The sequence below is a fragment of the Tympanuchus pallidicinctus genome, unplaced genomic scaffold (assembly GCF_026119805.1).
Source record: "Tympanuchus pallidicinctus isolate F22 unplaced genomic scaffold, pur_lepc_1.0 scaffold1, whole genome shotgun sequence".
NCBI lineage: Eukaryota > Metazoa > Chordata > Aves > Galliformes > Phasianidae > Tympanuchus > Tympanuchus pallidicinctus.
In genome coordinates this window covers 64908163-64930149 of record NW_026294618.1, presented here as the reverse complement: position 1 = coordinate 64930149, position 21987 = coordinate 64908163, and the positions used below count along the sequence as shown (strand labels likewise).

The 21987-nt window shown below is 39.4% G+C and overlaps 1 protein-coding gene across 2 annotated transcripts in view; it reads left to right on the top strand.

Moving 5' to 3' along the window:
* Positions 1 to 10310, top strand: part of PRKN (parkin RBR E3 ubiquitin protein ligase) — a 678674-nt gene extending 668364 nt beyond the window's left edge. For both annotated transcript variants that reach the window (XM_052683810.1, XM_052683801.1), the window contains 2 exons: positions 4089 to 4206; positions 9086 to 10310. In XM_052683810.1, coding sequence (XP_052539770.1) covers positions 4089 to 4206; positions 9086 to 9195 — 228 coding nt within the window. In that variant the 3' untranslated portion in view covers positions 9196 to 10310. The remainder of the gene's footprint in view (positions 1 to 4088; positions 4207 to 9085) is intronic.
* The last annotated feature ends 11677 nt before the right edge of the window (positions 10311 to 21987 follow it).

Here is a 21987-nt window from a genome sequence, read left to right as displayed (position 1 = left end):
AAACATAATTGCATTGATGGATATCTTTCCAGTTACCATTTCAGTGTTTTGATTAGTTGAAGTCTTTCTCTAGATAAGAGCGCTAGTCCCATAGATGAGTACACCTCTCTTTACAAGATTTTTGTCTCTTAATTTACTCCATTTTTTTTCAAAGCTCCTCTAGCCTATCTGATATCCTCTGTGCATGCTATTTTATCCCAGAACTTAAATAAAAAACATCAGTAAACATGACAGGAGATTACTCATGCAAAGATGTTCATAAGACAGCCCAATAGAAGCTGAGAAAACAAAAGAAATTGAAGTTAGGCTGTCACCGACCCCTGCAGATCAGATTTCAAAAGATGAGTCTACTTTTGCTTGGTGCTCTAACCGAAAATAATTATAGGCAGTGTTAATATAAATATTATGGAAGGAATAGAAGGAAAAGTATTTCTAATGAAAAGGAAACTGCTTTGGACACATTTTTAAAATACTGCAAGACCAGCTATTTTGCTTATCAGAGTCGAAATAAACAGCAACAACAAACAAGCAGGAATCCAGCTACTACATTCACCGAAGCTGAGCACAACATGGTGTTTACAGCTTCGTATTTATTTTGAATCACAGGCTTTCAGTTTTCAGATGTTGTTTATGCTATGCGAATTAAGTATGGTTGTAAAAGAGGAGTGCTCATATAATACAATTTAATATGGTGGCATCTGAATTTAATGTTATGTATCTAAAGCTTCTGATGCTTTTGAACAAGTTGTTCCATACATGTTTTTACTCTGGATGGTACTATTCAGTTACTGACTGAACACATATTTCAATTCCTTTACGTAATTCTACTGACAAGGTGGCATGTGCCCCATTACCTGTATGAGCTGCTACATTAAAACAGGATGCTTTGTTTCTGTTTGAGCATGCTTTCTGTTTGATGTTTGATCATCATGCTTGATGTTTGGTTAACTGTATGAAGAACTTTACCTGCACATGTTTTCTTGTAATGTTGTGTGGGGCTCAGCAGTCTCTGTGGTCTTTTTATCCCTCTTAGTTTTTCCAAAAGACTCAGCATAGGAACAGAACAGAAGTAAATCTTCATCCTTCAGTGTGACCCAGAGATAGCAAGGTGAATTCTCTCACCGTCTCACTAAAAGGTATTGAAGAAGGGAGGCTGAAAAATGCTTGCAACAGCTCATCTGGACTTCCTGATATTTATGAGTATTCTCTCCTTGTCATCATATGCGGAACAATTTGTAATCGAAAAAAAATTGTGAAGTGGAATGGATGGAATCTAGTAGCTTTTCAGTAATTATTTGACAAATACCCTATAATAACTGGGGAACTGGAGCATACTGCATCACAAGTGTAGCAAAGTCTGCCATCCATGTGGTGCATACCTGGAGTACTGGCAAAGCTTCCAATCCAAGCCCAGGCATGTGCGAACCACCTCTGGCTGAAAGCTCTGGACTATTACCTATCCCATTGTCAAGGAGAGGTCTGCTAGCTTAAGGTGAACAAAGGTGATACAAGTAGACATTGCTAACGGAGAACTGTCATATAATTTTTCCTTTATTATTTGAGGAGAAAATGAAGATAAGTACGTGTGCTTGCAGTCACTGTATGTGGAGCACTATATAAAGCACATGAACACTACAGTCTTGTAAATCTGGGAGGTATGATTTTTTTAATGAATTAGAGAGACTCTTATCAGTGTACCATTTTTCTGCATTTGCTTCCTGCAGCAGGAAGTTTTTAAACTCAGCATTCAGCAATACTAGGCATAAGAGGGATGTTTCAGCTCTAATGGGCTGGAAATAACATGCTGCTGAATCTATTTCATTCCAGAGGTTTTGCAAAGGAAAACATTAATACAATAATTCACTCTGCTGTTGTCATTAATTTGTTCTTTCTCAGTGAATTGTGTATATGCAGTTTGCACTTGTTTATTTTAATTATTTCTGAGTGTTCCAAAGTTTGTCTTTGCTTTTAGAACTAAGGTCAAATGTCTTTATACAAATCCAATTAGCAATTTGGTGCGTGAAATTTTGCCTCAATGTCATCTGCTATTATGGCACAATAAAGTCATTTTCCACAATAAAGATGTGGAAAAAATACATCTCCAAGTCCTGAAACACATCATTTGGATTTTGACTATTTGGGAAAAACATGGAGCCACTGTGGAGCTCTTCTGAGTTGAATACAAAAATTAAAATTGCATCTGGTCTTCTCTTATGGCCATTGTTTTGAAAATAATAGCAACATTTTTTGCTGTGATAGCAATTTTCATCTTGTATTTATGGATGCTAAATAATTAATCGCTGTTGCAACAGAAGACATTAATATCCTCTTCCTTCTGTCACTGTGCAAAGCAAAGTCCCACTGCTGTTCCTACCTTCCACATCTTCTGTTCAGGCCCCTCTGTGCTAGCTCAGATCTCTTGCTAAAATCACCCTTCTTTAAAGATCAAGGTGCTGTGAGATCAGTATAGATTATATTCTTTGCTATTAGCCTGAGTAGCATTTTCTATTTTCCAGAAGTTCCTAATGCACCATTCAATGAATGTCCCCATTTGCTACGCTGCTCAATAACCCAGCAGTGTGCAGAACCTAACTCCACACTCAGAAGCAGAGAGGTAAAAGTAAAGATCACTTTTAGGATAGAGCTGAGACAAATTTGTTCATTTTTGTTGCCTCTGCATCAGAAATACTGGCAAATGGGAGAAAAGTGAAGATCAGTAGAAGTGTTTAAAGGGCTCAGGTGACTGATACAATTAATAAAATAAAGGAAATGAGAGCGTAAAAGCATTTTCAAGGTTTTCTGATTAGAAGAGGCTGATTGTTTTAGATGCATGATGGAGCGACCACTAGATGAGTGTTCTTGAGATGTTGCTCTTTGTTACTCCATCTGAACTTGGGTGACTCCAGCCAAGAAGTAACCAACTGCATGTTGCTCACTGACACTGGAAAAAGTCATGCGTTTTATCCGTAGCAGCTCAGTAGAAATCAGCCAGAGTTAAACTCATATTGCATATTTCAAAGTTGGACCAATTTCTTTTTCCTGACTTGTTATATCTTAGAAATTCACATAAGTGGGGTACAAGTTGATTCACAGAGTGATCTGTAGTTATCTAGAAGGCAGAAACACAAAGAAACTAACAGTTTTTACAAAGGATATAATTTAGTGTAAGGTCATTGTTTTTCCACATACTTGAAAAGCAAGAAACACAGTATGAACAGATAGAGCAGCTTTTCAAGGCTGGAACCAAAACACAATGTTTACTTTGAACATCATTTCCAATCCTCTATGATAGAAATTACCCAGGGCACTGCCATCTCTTTTGTCCTTGTATTATCGTTCTAGGTAGGAGATTGCCAAGTAGGACACTTGTGTAGATTATGTAATTTTGTCCCACTCATAAATAGGACAAACACAGGAATCCCTTTTACAGCCCTATTCATGATGACTTTTGCTGTCTGTGTTGTTCTAGCTGGGAAGATGCTTGCTTTCATTATTCACTAGGACTTTGTTACTTTTCCTCCAAAACCTTTGTGTTTCTTCTCTGTAGTTTATGAAGCCTTACACATGTGCACAAGATTATATTTGAATGAAATCTCTATCACAGAAACAAAGGAATATGCTTTCATCATTTTTTGTGATGAAAAAAACAGCTTTCTTCTAGGAACCTTGCTTGGAGGTATTGCATTACCTTGGTGTTTTGCATTTTTTGCAACAAGAGATTTAACCCCTGAAGCAAATATCTCAAACCTGTATAAAATGTCACTTCTCAACTGGATTCATCTGATTCCAAGCTTCACCTTTTGCTTTACTTGCCTGGGTGCCTCTGCAGTACGTCCCAGTGCCCACTGTGCCCTCCTGTGGGACTGCTTGGGCAGGGATTTGGAGGATGCCATTGATCTCTACCTGGCTGCAGAATCTCCTTCAGGTGGCACACACTCCTGCAGCCTGAGCAGGGAGGGCAGCCTGTGCCACAACCCAATGCATGTGCTGTGCCCACCACGGGAAAACAATCTGTGAGAGCTGCAGAATTTTTGCTTCAAAATACAAAATGCAGCTTGCACTCATGTGTAAATTGTTTCTCTTTGCAGGGATATATAGTTAATGAAAATGCAGCCATGCAAGCCCGATGGGAAGAGGCATCTAAAGAAACAATCAAGAAAACAACCAAGCCATGCCCCAATTGCCATATTCCAGTGGAGAAAAATGGTAAATGTATTAAACAACTGGTACTTAACTGTCATGTAGAATTAATGTTACAACATATATCTATGTATGAATGAGCATGCGCGCGTATGCATGCTATTAGGACAAGAGAGGAAAGGAACAAAGCTTGAATGTTCCCTTTGCCACTTTATCTAGGTTACCTTGAAAGCAGTCACTTAGTTCTGAAGCCACTGACTAAGCCTCACAAAAACACTCATGTATGTGATAGACAAGGAAAATGCTGCACTGGCTGTAGCATTAATATGACTGAATGCCCAGCTAGTTGTATACATTTTGGAATGGAAAAAAATAGACATTTACAGGGCAAAACTCATCTCACACTGAAGCAAAGCACGAGTCTGATGAGGTCCAGAAGATTCACATCTGAAAGTGGAATTTAGGAGAATTACATGTGGTCTAGATGTCTAGATAGTATACAGCTGAGTTGAAATGAAATGAACCTCGATCTATTGAAATGCCCGCAGTAGAAGATCGAGTCTGAGGAAGAAATGTGAGTGCAGACAAACTGCTTACACTGATCAGTGTCTTCCCTGTAGGGTGAAAAGTAATCTATTAGTAGTGGATTTGTTAAAGCAGGGAACAGGAACAGCAAATAGGCTACACTTTGTAGAATGTGCTGTTCTGAGATTTAGTTGTTTTAAAGTGAATTAATCCAAATACATTAAAATCAAAATACCTAAGTATTGTATGAATACTGAGTATAGAGATTTCTTCTCCATTTTCCAGCATCAGTTATACAAATGAGACTTTGCAAATGCTAAGTGAGATACTGCAAACAGTAAGGAGAAAACATTTGAAGCAGTGATACTGTGGAAATATTACTGAGGAAGAAATAGGACAAAATCCTGAGATCTGGGGTATGAGGAAAGAAAAGAAGGTAGCTGGCAGATGGAAAGTGGGAGATTTCAAGCACAAGGAGCAGAAGGATTGAAAGCATGAATTCAGCAGTGGGAAGGGGAGATAAGATTTGGCAAAGTATAGTGAGCAAGGTAGGCAGCAAAAGAGAGAGAACAGAGGAGTAGGTCAGAAAAGTTATTTACAGGCTTATAAAATGAGCTGGAAAGCCAGAAGGTTGAACTGGGTTACAAATAGACAGAAATTGTGGCTGCTCATACTTATGGCATGTGAATACACAAATAAAAAACCTTCTGGTTAGGCTGGAAGCAGTGCTAGGAGCTTTACTTTCTCCTACACTGTGTAACTTCATTGTTAATTTATAGGCAGTTGTTGTAACACATCATAAATAGAATATCCCTATTTGACATATGATATAATTTATATCATTCCAACTAGGGAAATTGCTTATAAAAACTACGAGTGTATCAAAAAATAAAAAATAAAGGCCATTATATTTTTTTTCCCCTGGAAGAAAATAATTATTTAAAACATTGTAAGAAGGAACAGACCTTTCCTTGACAGACCCATGACAGAACAGTGCCTCATAATGCAAAATGCCGAAGACACAGAAGCAAGGTAGGAATATTTCAGTGTACTGGAACCAGTTGGTAACGCTGCCATTCAGAAGGACCTTGACAGGCTGGGAAATGTGCTGAGTAGAACCCCATGAATTTCAACAAAGGTAACTGCAAAGGTCCTGAGCCTGGGGAGAAATAACTCCATACACCAGTACAAGCTGGGGACCAACTGGCTGGAAAGCTTTACAGAAAAGGACCTGAATGTCCTGGTATACAAGCTGAGCATGAACCAGCAGTAGCCTTGCAGCAAAGAAAGTCAGCCGTCTCCTGGACTACATGAGGAGGAGCATAGCCATCAAGTCAAGGGAGGTGATCCTTCTACTCTATGCAACTCTGATGAGACATGTCTGGAGTAGCAGGTCCAGTTCTGAGCTCCCCATTTAACAAGTGGATATAGCAGAGCAAGGCCAGTGAAGGGGCTACAGAGGCAATTAATTTAGAGGAAGGTGCATCTCATGAGCAGCTGTGAGAGTTGACTCTGTTCATCCTGAAGGCTGAGGGGAATTTTACCAGTGTGCATAAGTACCTGATGAGAGTGGTAAAGAACACAGTCAGATTCCTCTCAGTAGTGTGGAGTGGAAGGACAAGAGGCAATGAGCCCAAATCCAAATGCAGCGATGAAATGTATATGAAAACGCTTTTCACTGTGAGGATGGTTGAAGACTAGCACAGCCTACCCAGACTGGTTGTGGAGTCTCCATTCTAGGAAACATTCAAAGCCTGACTGGACATAAACCTGAGCAGCCTGCTTTAGTTGACCCTTCTGTGAGCAGAAGGAGGTTGAGTTGGATCATTTCCCAAGGTCTTTTCCCACCCCAGTGATTCTTTGAATTAAGGCATGAAGGTTGAAAGATGCAGTGCTTGTTGTCTTCTCTGATAATGGGTACTGCGTGTTCCAGCTTCCAGACTGACATTTGTAAACTGCTGGCAGCCCATTGTTTCCCATGTAACAATACTGTGGTGATGGTATTGATGTGTTTCATTGAGTCAGAAGATTAAAAGGCACCTAATGACTTCTAAAAAAATGCCTTTGTTAATTGCATTCTCTCAAAATATATACCAATTTTAAATAACAGATTTTCAAAACAGAACGATATCTTAGCATTTAATTTAGTTGTACTCCCCAAAAAGTTGTAGTCATGCACAAATGACAGATTTTCAAACCACCACTTACAAACCAAACTTGTGCCTGGTTGTTAGTGAAAACTAACTTGTTAACAACTGTGAACAAAAATGATTAATGTCCTTGAGAAGTCAAACTGACAAGACTTCCTGGGAACTGCAGTAATTTCCTTGCTTCTCTGAACAGAACAGAAAGCCAGGAGGTCCTCAGTGGGCCTGGCTGCTGTGAGGCCATGGTTCCATTGGCAGTCTAGAACTGGTTGGGAAAGGTGTACAAGTGTTCTGGTAAAATCATGCTTGCAGAAGGCATTCTGGGGAGGGGAGGATCGTTGTGCAGAACAGCTTAGTTTCATCTGTAGTCAGGTAGCCTTCAGGCCATGATAAAAAAAATCCAGTACGATGAACTGGGATAACCAGCTATCAGCATGGATGCTGCCCAGCTGCCCTGAGTGGCTCTAAAATTCCCTGAGCTCCTGTGTCTTCCCAGTGCCTTCCCACCTCAGTGGTCCCATGAATTAAGGCACAAAGCACGAAAAGTGCCTCCTTTCCCCTCTGATAAAAGGTACTGCACGTTACAGCTTCTGGGCTGGCTGAAAGGAACACTTTGCATCTCCCTGAGTACAGCTGGTGTCAAGAGGCTGGTGATTATGTGCAGAAATCTGCCAGCAGTCCTCTTTTGGGAGGAGCACTCTAACTCAACACAAGAGAATAATTCTGCTTTCCCTCCCCAAAGGTTTCAGTGGCCCTTTCTTTCAAGGGGCAGGTGGCAATGCTGTATTTCTTTATGCCCATAACTTTTCTACAAGAGCCTGTATTTCTACAGGCATTGTAGAATCCTTCTAAGTGCCAATAGCTTTTCTGTAGAGTCAACATGAAAGAGCAGAGCACTGTCCCACAGCTCTGTTGTCAGTCTGAGTGAGTTTAAATAGACATCTGTGTCTCTCAGAGGCCTGCTGTTCTCACAGAGCTGTGGGCCACACTGCTTGAGACACTCTGCACATTTACTGCTTATCTCAGCACCTGTATAGCAGAGAACTTGATTTATGTAGCTTAGCAGGTAAAGCACATGCTTGACACCGAGTGCCTGTTGGACTCTAGTTCCTGCACCAGGATTGAGATGCATTTTGCATTTCATCCAGTTGTGGCTTAATATGAATTGTAACAGAGGATTGGCTCTAAACTTTAAGTAAAATGTATTGTGGAGGCTGGCCACCAGTACACTTACATTTAAATAATATAGAAAAGTCCAGTGAATTGCATCTTTTACATAAATACAAAATGCTTGATGTGTTGAATAGACCTTGCCATCACAGCTAGTTTTTTCCCTCTGACAAGTGAAGCCGACTGGCCTATTTTAACAGATCAGTTCTGGTGTCTGTTGTTTTTACCTTCTGGAGTGGCATTTATAGGAAAAGTTTTGTAAGGGTAGCAGGTCATACAGTAGGAAACACACATTGCTTGTACATCCTATCACCATCTGGAGTCAAACTGAGATGACATTTCAGCATTTCTTACTGCATGGTTTTTGTTCTGTTTAAATTATACAAGAGATTTCTTTGTGTGGTGAGCAACACAGTTTCCATTTGAAGTACATTTTTTTTAATGACCTTTGACAATGTTAATGTTTTATATATTACAAACTAAACATATCATCAAGGCTGTGAGCAGAGAGATTAAAGCTGCTCTCACAGTATGGGCAAGTAAGAAACCTAACACAAAGGAAACATTGATATGATCAAAAGACTGCTTCAAATATTAAGAAGGTCAAGTTGACTTAAATTACTAATGCCATTTTTATATAATCAGCAGTCAGCCACTAAAATCTGTCTTCTGATTTACTCTTTGCAAATCCCTCCAACGTTGAATCGAAATTTTTAAAAATATAAACTTTAGTTCAACTTCTAGCTCATGACTCCACTAGCATACATTACTCTGGAGCAGACACCTCCATGAGTGTTTTTTTAGAGCCTGCCATTCTGTCCTGTGTCCCTTCCACAGTCTCTCCAAATGTCAGACAGTACTACATTTCCTACTTCTGCAGTCCCTCAAACATCACCAGCATGTTGCATCCTAATAGGAGAGGGAGTAACGGGATTTAGAAGGCTGAGGAGAAGCAGTCTTCAGGTCTTCATTTCTCTCTTACTAAATGTTTTCCTTGGTTAGCAATTGAATGCCAACAAAAGTTGATTCTAAAACTGTTAATAGCTGATTAATATCATTAAGTGTTTTCCAAGTACCAAAGCCATTATTTTGCTGTTTTGCAGGTGGCTGCATGCACATGAAGTGTCCTCGACCTCAGTGCAGGTTTGAGTGGTGCTGGAACTGTGGCGTGGCGTGGAACAGAACCTGCATGGGCAATCACTGGTTTGACTGATAGCACAGTGGCCCAGGGGCTAGCTGGCATTGCTGCTGCAACTGGCTTTCATCAGGATCACATTCTGAATTCCTTGCTTAAACAAAACTCCCAGTGGTTTCAGAGATGTTCAGAAGTTAGCTCAGTTTGTTGGGTTTTTTTTCTTGCTTGCCTATGAAATCATACTAAACTTATATTGAAGGTATGCCAAGGGTTTTAAATCCACTAAAAGAAAAATTGTTTTAATGGACAGACTTAGTCATTGTGGTAAAAGGGGAATAACTTTCACCTTTCTGAATATCTGCAGCCTGTCAGCACAGAGAGAGACAGGTTTACCATGAGGCGCTCGCTTGATATTTCTAGTCAGAAATCCCTAACTCCTGCAAGAGAGCAGCAGGTGCTTGTGTGTATCAGGGGCTATGGTGGAGAGTCTCGGCACCAACTCCTTTGCTCAGTCAGTACAATTTTTGATTTTAAGACTGTATTTCTTAACAGCTTAATACCTTGTTAGCAAATGAAAGACACTGGCTGTTCAGTGTTTACTCAGGGTTCTTCTGAACTTACTGTGGGCTTCTTGCTTTCAAACCAAATTCTCATAGAAATAGTGAGCTTTATGCCGGTTTTGTGCTTGTGTATTTGTAACACACAGCATGAAATCTGCCTATATCACACAGACTATATTACCTCTCATAGATTAGTTGAGGATGTATGCAGTTTGAGCTCTAACCACGAGTGTTGCAGTGATGATTGGGTATGATTAAGTGGTGCAGATTCTAGACTAGGTTTCATTTTTCTTGTGCTTACAGCTATACTTTGGATGTAGCAAGGGGAAGCAGGAGGAGCCTTCTCGGGGATTCCCTTCATTATCAATCTAAATTGATTCAGAATATGGTTATACTTCTGAAAATGTATTCACAGCTCAAACAATGAGAAACTTCTTTCATTTTACAATGTTTACACAATAAGTAAAGCCTTATAGCATTTCCAAACCTGAACAATCTCACTGTTTCATGTCCTTTACATTGCTGTCCTAATCTAAAATGAAAATGGTTTCTGCTAATCTCAACGTGTCAGGTAAGGATTTCTTACAATTCATTTGAGAAAAAGCACACAGTAAATAAAAGTGTCAAAATTGACTTAATTTCTTATGTATTTATTTATTTTTATACAATGTGAGTACAAAGATGCTGGGTGTAATGGATAATGCATTTTCTTGACAGATTAAACTCAGCTGATTCCCAGCTGAGAGATTAGCCCTTTGATTAAAGCATACTCTTAGAAGAAAATGAATTCCAGGGCCATGAACTTTTTTGTGACAAATCTGAATTAACAATTTGTGTGGTGAGACTGTAGACTTCTGAAAATATGGGTGTGCCTTGTATTAGTCAGTGCAGAGCAACAATCTCGAGGTACAAAGAAATCCCAGACTCTACAAGAATGCCCAACTGCTAAAAGCAGTGGACTGCTCATCTGTCTCAGCTGGAAATCACCTTAAAAGTCTGAGGAGGAAAAAATAACGGTGAAGGGGTAAGGTACCAAAAATGAGACTGAAATGATGGAATTAAGAAAATGCTGTGACAGAGAGAAAGTGGCAAAGAGAGCACAGTGGCCACCTGGTAAAGGCCGTTTTCCTTTTTAGTACCAATGAACTAAAATGTGTGCAGAAATGGTTTCATTGGAGCACAGGAGTGCAATAGAATGATGTGATGTAGTTCATTTAAGTACATTATCTTAATGAGGATATTTTACTGTTAGCTCTGATGATTTCCTTATTTGATTTCCTTCACCTGGGTCTATTTTATCATTTTATGGCTTTTTACCAACCGGCTTGGGAAAAATCTCCATGAATAATTTTGCGTTTATACTAAGTTACATAGGAGAAGTCTGGATCTCTTTCCCATTTTTGCTTAGTGCCTTTCTTACAGAGAGAGAAAAACTTGTCTACTGGAAGACATTTTCACTGAGACAGAGCTATCCATAACAAGTTAATATTTTAATGTAGATACCTATAACACAAGCTCCTGGATCAAGGTCCATTGAAGTCAAGGGACCATATAGATCAGCTTCTGTATTTCTGGTCTGAGCAGGGCACGACTGAGCATGAGTCATAAGGCTACAACAGAAAGATCTCTTTCTTGGGAAGAATTCATCAGAAGATGGGAGTATGAACATTTATCAAAGCCATAAGCAAGGGCAAGAAAGGAGAGTAAAGGAGTTCAGAATAAAGGCACTGACTCAGTATTATTCACTTTTAGAGTGTGACTTTATAGCCCCTTGCCACGTAAGACTTCTTCACACAGTCCAGATTCTCAGTTTGCAACCTTATGACACCCACTTGCCAAAAAAAAAGTGTGGCTTCTGCAGATTTTGGTAGAACACATCCTGATCTTCTCTGTATTAATATATATATCTGTATCTGTATACACACAGTTTGAGATGGTACAGCCATCTGTACCTCACTTCTGTTAACAATAAGATTAATTTTCATGGTTTTTACAAGGTAGAGGGCATGAAAAAATAAGATTAATGCTCTGCTGACACAGTAGGAATGCTAGAATGCCTACAGAAATGTGAAGGGGACCTAAAATTTCCTATGCTGCTTTCTTCTTTTTTATTCTGCGTGGAAAAATACCTTTAAAGAATGTAAAATGTTTGATTTAAAACTTACTGAAACTGTGATTTAAACCAAAGTGAAACAGAACAAACCAAGTCTTGGGTGTCTCTGCAGTCTGTTACTCTAATTTCAGCGTTGGGCAGAAAGGATGGGATTACTCCCCCCCAGCTTTATCTGTCAGTTGGTTTGATAGCCTCAGAGGTTTAGATATAGACCTGCTGTGTATGTGAATGGGAACATAGTAAGTTTCAAGCACATTTGGTCATGGCAGAAGTCTGATGGAAAAGTTCCTGCCAAGGACTGAGTGCAGCTCCAGATGTACAAACAGGACTGTGGGTATCCTCCTTGTTCTGTCATTATTACAGAGGAGTGGGGAGGTGGAGGGGCCCTTTTCTTAAAACTTACAAACTCTTTTTTTTTTTTTTTTTGCCAGCATTCATTTGCCTGGTAAGTGCTCCTTTTGACTGGGTATCATGCCTCTGGAAGTACTCTTGTCAGCCGCAGGGTGAAGAAGGGAAACAGGACTCAAGCACAAAGCAAGAGGCAGACTGAGAGCATAAGCATGCAGAAGTTTCAAGAGCTTGTAGGTTTGTGTTCACCACTAGCAATGCACTCTGGAAATACTAAAACTTAATGTTGAAAGAAGATGATTCATTACAGTGATATAAAGCAAAAAAAGAAGTCTGCATCTTTTTATGTTTAAGTTTGCTGTTGCTAATTGAAGTTGCTTCACCTCAAACTTTCTTCATCTTTTGGATTAATACAATTAGAGACTTGCTCCTGATTCTGCAACCTGAGCTCCATTTAATGTGTGTTAAATGGATTAAGTACGGAATATATGCTGAAATATTCAATTATAATTATCTCTGTAATAATTCAGCTCTATAACAATACAGAAAATGTCTAGTATTTAGTTCCAGCTGGCAGTGAAATCTGAAGACTGAGTAGATTAAGAAGAAAATATGTAACATCTTGGCTCCCTAAGGACAAAGCATATCTCAAAGCTTAGCATTAATAATATTTTAGGAGCCGTGACGACTAAAATATGTTTTGTATGTCTGCCCTTACCTTTTTGCCAACTACAATCCAACTAATTTCGTTTTAAAATGTAAACTTTAAAAAGAAATCAGTAAGTGGCACTTCAGAAGAAAAATTATACCATTGTTGTAAAAGTCACACTCTCAAAGGACAGTTAAGTATTGAGTTTTGCCTTTTGCATATGAATAACCTACAAAGCAATGGAGAGCTGTGGTCTGATTCTTTAAAACGAGATTTTGCTCCCAAGCAGCAACATTCACATGCTTCTTTCAGTTCCTCCTCAAGCAACAGCAAAGCCTGAAAAAGAAAGCTCTGGACCAAGGCAGCCAACAGAAGGAAGCCTTGTGTCTGCTTATCCTGGCAGTACTTCAGCAATTTCACCCATTTTTAAATCGCTCCCATTTTTAAGAAGAATAGAAACAATGACCCAGGGAACTACCAACCTGTCATTCTCAACTCCGTGCTGGGGAAGGTCATGGAACTGATCCTCCTGGAAGCCGTGCTAAGGCACATGAAAGAGTGGGAGGTGATACTTGGCAACCAACATGGCTTCACCATGGGCAAGTCCTTCCTGGAAAACCTAGTGGATCTTAACACCTTGGAAGTATATCGTTTTGATGGGTGCACTGTTCAGTAGATGAAGAACTGGTTGCAAGATTGTACCCAGAGAGTGATGGTCAATGGCTCAGTGTCCAGATGAAGATGGTGACAAGTAGTCACCCTCAAGGGTCAGTACTAGTTTTGTGCTCTTTAATATCTTCATCAATGAGATTGACACTCTGGTCAGGTGCACCGTTGGCAAGTTTGCAGATGATACCAAACTGTGATGTGCTTGACTCACTTGAAGGATGGGATGCCATCCTGAGAGACCTAGACAGGCTTGAGCAGTGGGCAATCTTAAAACCCCTAGCTGTAGGGTGTGCTCATCACTCCCAATAGACATCATCCAAAGAGACCTAAGCAAACTGAGCATTGGGTGCAGGAGAACCTCATGAGATTCAACAAATTGAAGTGCAAGGTCTAGGCAACTCCCACTGTCAGCACAAGCTGAAAGAATTGAGCACAGATCTTCCAGAAAGGACTGGGGAGTTATGGGTGGATGGGAAATTGGACATGAGCCAGCAATGTGCCATTGCAGCCCTGAAAGCCAACCAGATTCTAGGCTGTGTCAAAAGAAGTGTGACTAGCAGAGTGAGGAAGGTGATCCTCTACTCTGTGCTGGTGAGGCCTCACCTGGAGTAATGCATCCAGATGTGGAGACCTCAGTACAGGAGAGGTGTGGACCTGCTGGAGCATGTCTAGAGGAGTGCCACAAAAATCACCCAAGGGATGGAACATCTCTGCTACAAGGACAGGCTGAAAAAGCTGGGGCTGTTCAGCCTGGAGATGAGAAGGCTCCATGGGGGTACCTAATAGTGGCCTTTCAGTATCTAAAGAAGGGCTGTAAGAAAGAAGGGGACAGACTTTTCAGCAGGGTCTGTGGTGATAGGACAAGGGGAAATGGTTTCAAACTTAAAGAGAATAGCTTTAGGCTGGATAGAGGGAAGAAGTCTTTTAGAGTGAGGGTAGTGAGGCACTGGGACAGGTTGCCCAAAGAGGTGGTGAAAGCCCTTTCCCTGGAGACACTCAAGGTCAGGCTAGACCACACTCTGAGCAACCTGATCAAGCTGTGCATGTCCCTGTTCATTGCAGGGGAGTTGGATTAGATGATCTGTAAAGTCCCTTCCAACTCTAAGGATTCTATGATTCGATTTTCAAATTCTTTTATCAAACAGAAAACACAGCTGCATATTCTTTGCTGTTCAGAGCCCTGTGTTTAGGCAGTGTGTCAAAATGCATACAGTTATTTGCCATCACTTGAGCCAGCACTGCACTGCATGCGCTGTGCTGCCCTCCCCATTCCCTGCTTTCAGTCGACACAGAGTTAATAGCACACTGACAGTTTGCCTATTGCTGAGCAATGGTACCACATTTACAGCTCAGGGTGTTATTGTCAGCCAGGCCAGGCTGCATGTGGGCCACGGGCCACAGGTTGGATATGCCTGGTCTAGGAGTTACAAAAGTACATGCAATGAGTAGCCCCCTCTCATATTTTGGGCAGTTGCACCAGAAAAATGTTAATGGCTTTAAGCAAGCAGTGAGGTGGGCAAGCTGTGAGAAGCTTGTTTATTATATGGAGGATCAAATTTAACGTAGTGGCCTTTGTATGTGCAGGAATTACTTTGCAGAACTCAGGTCATACATCATTTTATTTTTCTTCCTTATTATTAATAGGGCTTTTTTCTTTGCTTTTAATTCATTTTTTTTCTTATCTGTGTCATCTTTTTCTGAATAATGGAACAGTGGTTCTATGCCAGTAGATAAAATATGAAGCAAGACATCACATGTTACATTACTTGTTTGGCTTTTATCCCTTGAAAGCTTGAGGAATCCACAAAATCCATGTCAGCAGGGAAGTGCCATTATTTGCATTTTACAGTCAGGGAGTTCAGCTCAGACATAACAACCAGACCACATGTAGACAAGAGGCCAGGCATGTGCCAGTCCTCTCCCCATGGCTGCATTCCCACACAGGGGAAAGCTGTGGCCACACCACAGTGGGTGGCAACCTTACGCCAACATAACGATGATGTTAGCCCAGGGAAGCAGGAAGCACACAAAGAAAATAAAATAAAATTTTAAAAGGTTAGGTTTTTCAATGTCCTAAACTGTGACCTAAAATGACATCCTGTATAACCGCTGGGATTTTCAACTACTGGCTTCACTGGGAGAAGGGTAATTTAGAGGCTTTGAAAACACAATTTAGTTTGACTCTTTAGCAGCACGTAAGAGATCTCTGGGAGAACTTAATGTCTCAGCTTTCTCCTTGTTCATTTAATATTTCATCTTTAAAACATATTTGTGCCCCCTCTCTCCACCTCGCTTTAGTGCTAACTAAAATCCATTAAGTACTGATGTCAGAGTTCTTTTAAAAAGCTTTAGTTAAGTACAGCTGAAGCAATACACTGTATACTCATTCTTAGTTGGTTCGTGACTGTATTGTCTGCCTCATAAACAATAATCTCTGTAGTCTGACAACTTTATTTTCTGTACACCAGCCTTGAAACTAATTGGATGAGGATTTCAAGCAATGATTAAAAGGCACTGCTAAAATAGAAAGCAGCAATCAAAAAAATGAAATAGTATTCAGACACTACATCTACTGGGGCCAATGTAATGTGGATATTTTTTTCTTGTAATGCACTGTAAATGCTCCTGGGTAAGATTAGACAGCTGAGTTTGTTTATCCCTGGAAGTTAACACTGGAAAACTGTGCACTGCTCTTTTCCAAAGTACAGAGATCACAATATGGTAAAAAAATTACATTTTTTTTTAATTAGTAGCCTAAGTCTGTGTGTTCCAGAGGTAATGGAGTTAAAATAGAAAAAAACAAACCACGTCAGTAAGCCACATTGACATTTCAAACACTCACTGCTGCAATAAATGGCAGATTTGCTTATCTTTTTTCTTTTTTTTTTAAATTTGCTTCTCAAAGGCAAAAATGGCTGTGATATTTAAATTAAAATTAGTTAATGAAGCTTAAATCAAATCTGATTCAAGATCATGAGTTTTAGCAGTGATGTAACTGATTATAAGGCCATACCAAAATATTATTCAGGCTGTGCTTAGTGAATATTGAAGTACTTCTCAGCTAACCTGCAATCATTCAGGTATTAAGTTTATTTCAGAAGTACAACAACATAGGATATTTTTACTGACACAGTTTGTTGGATTTTAAAGAAAGCAAACATAGGCTTCTAAACAGCATTAGCAGCAAGGTAGCATGGTAGAATGTCTCCTCCTGAGATTAATGATCTCTTTTCATGCAACATTTGCTATGTACAAGTTAAAAACAATCAGTGGCATTTCATTTTTAGTCCTCCTTTTTGTTAGCTTTGGGCAGGATTGAATAAATAAAAATACAAAGCAAACTGAAACTTTTTTCTGATTCCTGATGCTGAGCTTTCTGAAAAAATGTGGTCTGAGAAACTTGAAATCAGTGTTGGCTTCTTCAGAAAACACAAAATATCCGTAATTTAGAGCCTGCTCTAATGAATACATCCAGTGTCTCTTGTTACATTTCCAGCAAGCAGTACATACATCACATTATTATTTTGCCATTTGTAAATATTATTTACTTACTTATTCACATTGAATTATAAAAGGTCTTAGCAGAGCTTTACCAAGTCTCAAATAAATTATTTCTATTTACTGTTATGCATCACTGCTTCACCTGAAGAAAAATGGGTTTTGTTGTTGTCTCACTCCACTATGGAAAAGAGCATGAAGAGATACATGGGTCTTGATGTTTCCAGGGGCATCTTATGAGGTCCCTCCATATATGTTCTCCCAACTTTGTTCTCCAGGCTTTACTTGGCCTACTCTCAGATGAAGTTTCAAACTTTGAGGACTGTATGATCAATTATTTAACTGCTTGCAGAGAGAAATCCAGAAGTCTTTCTTATTAATGCAGCCATTGTCTCTGATTCAACAACTCCTCCAGTTTGTCAGGTATCTACACTTTCTGACTATTTATCTTTCTCTCTCTTTTTTTTTTTTTTTTTTTTTTTTTTTTTTGCATTTATACAGTGCTAGTTATTTACTGCTGTGTGTCACAGCATACAAGCAAGTTACTGCAAATTGAGCAAATATAGGTAATCATCCTTTTGGTAATCATCCTTGAATGTGTTTGTGAGTGTTGTAAATGTTTTCTTCAAGTGCTACAAAAGCTTTTTTTTTTTTTTCTTAAACTACTTTGCAGTACTGTAAAGCTTCTATTTTCAATGAATTTGATAGCTTGATGGGCTTGAATAACTCCAGATTGATAACTTATTTGTTCACTAAACTTGTTTCAGTCCTTGAGGTTTACCTATAGTGCTACTGTAGATGTAGATCTCATGTAGATGTAGATGAATACAGTGGATTGATTCTGGGCAGCAACTAAGTACCTACCTCAGTGATCACACCCACTCCCACACTGAGTGGGATAGGGAAGAAAATAGGAAGAGCAAAAGCAAGTAAAAAAATACATGTGGTCTGAGGTAAAGATAGTTTAATAACTGAAGAAAAGCAATCAGCACTAGAAACGATCAAACTGATGCCCAGTCAGTCTCCAAACAACAGTTACTTTAAAAAGAAAGCCACCCAGTTTTTGTTGCTGCAAATGACATTATTCACCATGGAGTAACCCTTTGGTCAGTTCAGGTCTGTACCTTCCAAACCCCTTGCCTGTCCCTGGCCCACTCACCAGGGTACAGAGAAGCAGAGAACGCTTCAGTGTATCAGCAACAGCCAAAGTACTTGTGTGTTAGCAACACTGATTAAATCACAAATGCAAAACAAATCACCATACAGGCTGCTGTGGAGGAAATTAACTCCCTCCCAGCCACGCTCCATACAACAAACTTGGTCTGAACTAGGTGGCTCAGATACTGCTGAACATGTGATGATAGCAGCATAAATTACCATATCCCTTGGCCTGCACAAGTGCTCCAAGGGCTAAGAAGGGATGCACTAGTGGTGAAGGATTTTCCTCAGCAGGGATACTAGCAGTTTTTCTGCTTGACTAGCAGTCTGTTTTTATAGATGTAGTATCTTCTGGATCTTTTTGCCTTGGCCAAACTTGGTTGAAATTGGCTAATATTGAAAAGCTTCTGTAGGAAGGTTGATAGCTCCACAGACAAACAGGGTCCGACAGATAAGAAACTAGGAATAAACAAATAAACACATATACGTACATTAAATTCTCACCATGCTATTGGGGAGTAGAGCACAGTCAGAGAGGTGAAGCTAAGGAAGCTGAACAGCCTAATTTTATCATTAAATCATGTCTACATGAATCATTAAGCATCCAATCTTTGATTTTAATTCCCACATTGAATTGAAACCACAAGTTCTCTATTAACCTAAGGGAAGACTTGCATACATTTGGATAGACAGTAATAAATTGATTCATTTCTGCGCATTCTCTTTTTGAATGTTGGAAAGGAGCTACAAGATCATCTAGTTCAACCGTTGGGCTATATAGGAAGCATGAAGTTTGTTAGATTTCAAGGCAAAACCCGGGCCTTATTCTGTAGTGTTAACAGATGTTGTTTCTACCAAGTTGTGGGGAAAAGGAAGCTGGCATTAATTAAAATATTAATCACATCAGTGATGAAAATTGCAGAAATCATCTAATTCATTTTCACCAAATGTTCCCTGTGTGTCTCTTGACTTCTGATGAAGTTTGGAGCAATCCAACTCTTATCTCAGGTATCTCAGTTAAATATCTTGCACTGATGGGATTACACCAGCTGTAGACATCTTGCCTTTTGCTATGATTTAAAGATCACTTGGGCATAGGCAACCCAACTCCCTCATCACTGGGGAGGACATTTGTCACAGGTGATTGCAGTCAAACTTATTTCTGTTGCAGCAGCTTGGTTATAAATGGATCATTGGACCAGCTTTCTTATTTTGTGCAGCTTCTGAGCATGTCATGCTCCAGGGGGGAATGATGAGAGGAGGAAAGACACAAAGGGAATCTCAATAATCTTGATTTTTGCTCTGCTAGATTCCAGCTCAGACCCTATTTATTGTTAAGAGAAGAATAGAGAGAGTTTTTCCAGAGGGGATTCTAATGGCTGTTTATCAGTAGGTGACAGTGTTTGAAAGAATGCAACACATTTATAATCACATCTTTACATTTTCCTATTTAGTTTATCTCGTGGGGATTCTTAAACCTTTTTCTTTTTTCTAATTGAAGTTATATACTATGATGTCTGATAGAATATAAGCTGTATTGCTAAATAATAATTTTAATATATATAAATGAGGCACATTTTAAAAGAACTATTTTCACTCTCTACTGCAGGATCTAAAAATGCTGAAGTTTAAATAAGATGTTGTCTTCTTTGCCATTTATGCTTTTTCTAACTTTTTTTTCCCAGTGTTACCACCTAGCAGCAACTAAATAAATAGCATTCTAGAAAAATTGAGTAGAATATTAAGAAGGTATCTCGCATTTAGGAGATAAAAGACATACGTGCCATATACTTCTTGGAACACATACTAATCTGTAACATTTATAGAGTTTTCATTTCTGTCTGTAGGAATAATAATAATAAAAAAATCTCTCCAACTCTTTAACAGTTTTTTTTTTTTTTTTTTTTTTGTAAGGAAACAAAAATGAAATTCTTCGTGGTTGTAGTGGTTATAATAATAAAGCCTATGTAATGTGGGTTTCAAAAACACACGTAACATTTTAGCAAACTGCTTAATGGAAAACCCAGCAGCAAATGTTAGCACCACCAAGTAAGTGCCCTTAGGGCATCCTTTGTGTAAAAAGCAGTGCCTTGTCAGACACCATTTCTCCAAAATATGTTTTAATGTTTCTGGAAACCCTAAGAATTTTGTGTTTGCTGAGAAAACATAATAATATTAAATCTTCCCATAGAGCTATAAAGCCTTTGCAGTTCACTCATGTCCTACCCCAGTAAGAAGGGGAAGAAGCATTTTGGTTTTATTTTGAATGTAAAGCTTTATGCCATCTTCACTTCTTAATTACAGACATTGTGAATTTTTGTTTCGCAGCTGCTCAAGGTAACAGTAGTACCATAAAAGCCTACTGATGTACCACTAACATTCTGATCAGGGCTCATTCAGAAGTAGTCTTTGCATCGATAAAAGGTAGGAAAATTAAATTTGAAAGCTAAAAGTTCATATGCAATTGAAAGAGTTTTGCTGTGAAGGGAATTGCTAGGGATGCTTTTCCCTTTAGGGGTTACTCTCTCTTACATGTTGACTCTACAGTTTTTGTTAACAGTGATCGTAGCTATTACATCTAATTGACAGTTGTCATCCTGTACACAAACAGCTGCATTATCAAATGTCCTGCTCTGTAGCACAGAGGAAGTTGTTAAGCAGGATAAAATCACAATTTCATCCTCCTCCTTCTGTCCATTTTTAGGTTACTTCTGCACAGGTTATTCTCTGACAGCAAAGAGTGCCACGCGTTATCACTGAGAGAGGCTATGTATGAGGATATATGGGACTAAAAGTTGTACATAAGGTAATGGCAGAACTACATATCCAAAATCTGGATTTAATGAGACATCCTTCTCTAGCTGACAATCCAGATTCCTTGGTTTGAATTTGTTACTAAGTTCAATTACATTTCTGTGATGAGAATCTACCTCACCTCAGATGAGGAACATCACTCTTCCAAATACATTTTTGGTGCGAGGATAGCATTTAAAGGAAGCACAAACAGAGCAATCATAAAAGGGCCCTGATTTTTCTTCCCTTTTTTGGAAATGCAACACCAGTAATTATGAAGGAATCTGCTTACTGACTTCAGCAAGAATGACAGAATTAGACTCATTCTCCTAGCCTCACTTTGCAGGTAAGTTGTGAAAATAAACTTGGACACTAGAAGAGTCAGTACCATTAAACATGCACATGAGGGTTTAAACATGCAGTTGGTGTTGAAAAAAAAGCCAGTTTTGAATAACTTCTCAGTAAGTGAGGCCCGCTTCTTCTGTGCTTTGAAAAAGGGAAGGGGCAAGCCATAGAAACTAAAACCAATGGAACACACAGGTAACATGTGAGTAACCTGAGTAACATATGAGAAAGCAATCAGTTTGCACAGGCTTCTTTCATTCTGTCATTTTCACCTTTGACCTTGTAGCATACTTTTTGCTGTTAGTATGTGTAGCATACAAATGCAAACAGAAGCAGTGCATCAAAGCACTTGCCAGCTCTGGGAAATGCATCATCTCATGCTGTTTCAACAGTTCGCTACTCAGAGTCATTTCAAGATCTGTCACATGCCTCTGTACTGCCACCTCCTTAGGAGGGCTAAGTGTTGGGAGGGAAAGCAGTCACAGTGCCTCTATTACCTCTCTGCACAGATCTGGTTGCAGTGAAGACCTTGGAAAACGTCCTCTAAAGAACTTTGCTGATGTGGCTGAAGACATAGCCATGGCTGTCCTTGTGCCTTGCCCTTCTTCTGTGACTTTGCCTCATCCCCACAGGCAGTAAGCAGTGAACAGTTAGCCTTTGGAAGTGACTTTATTGAAAGTTTGGGCTGGGCCTTGGCACAGGTAAGACATAGGCATATATTGCTCCTGCCTCTCCTA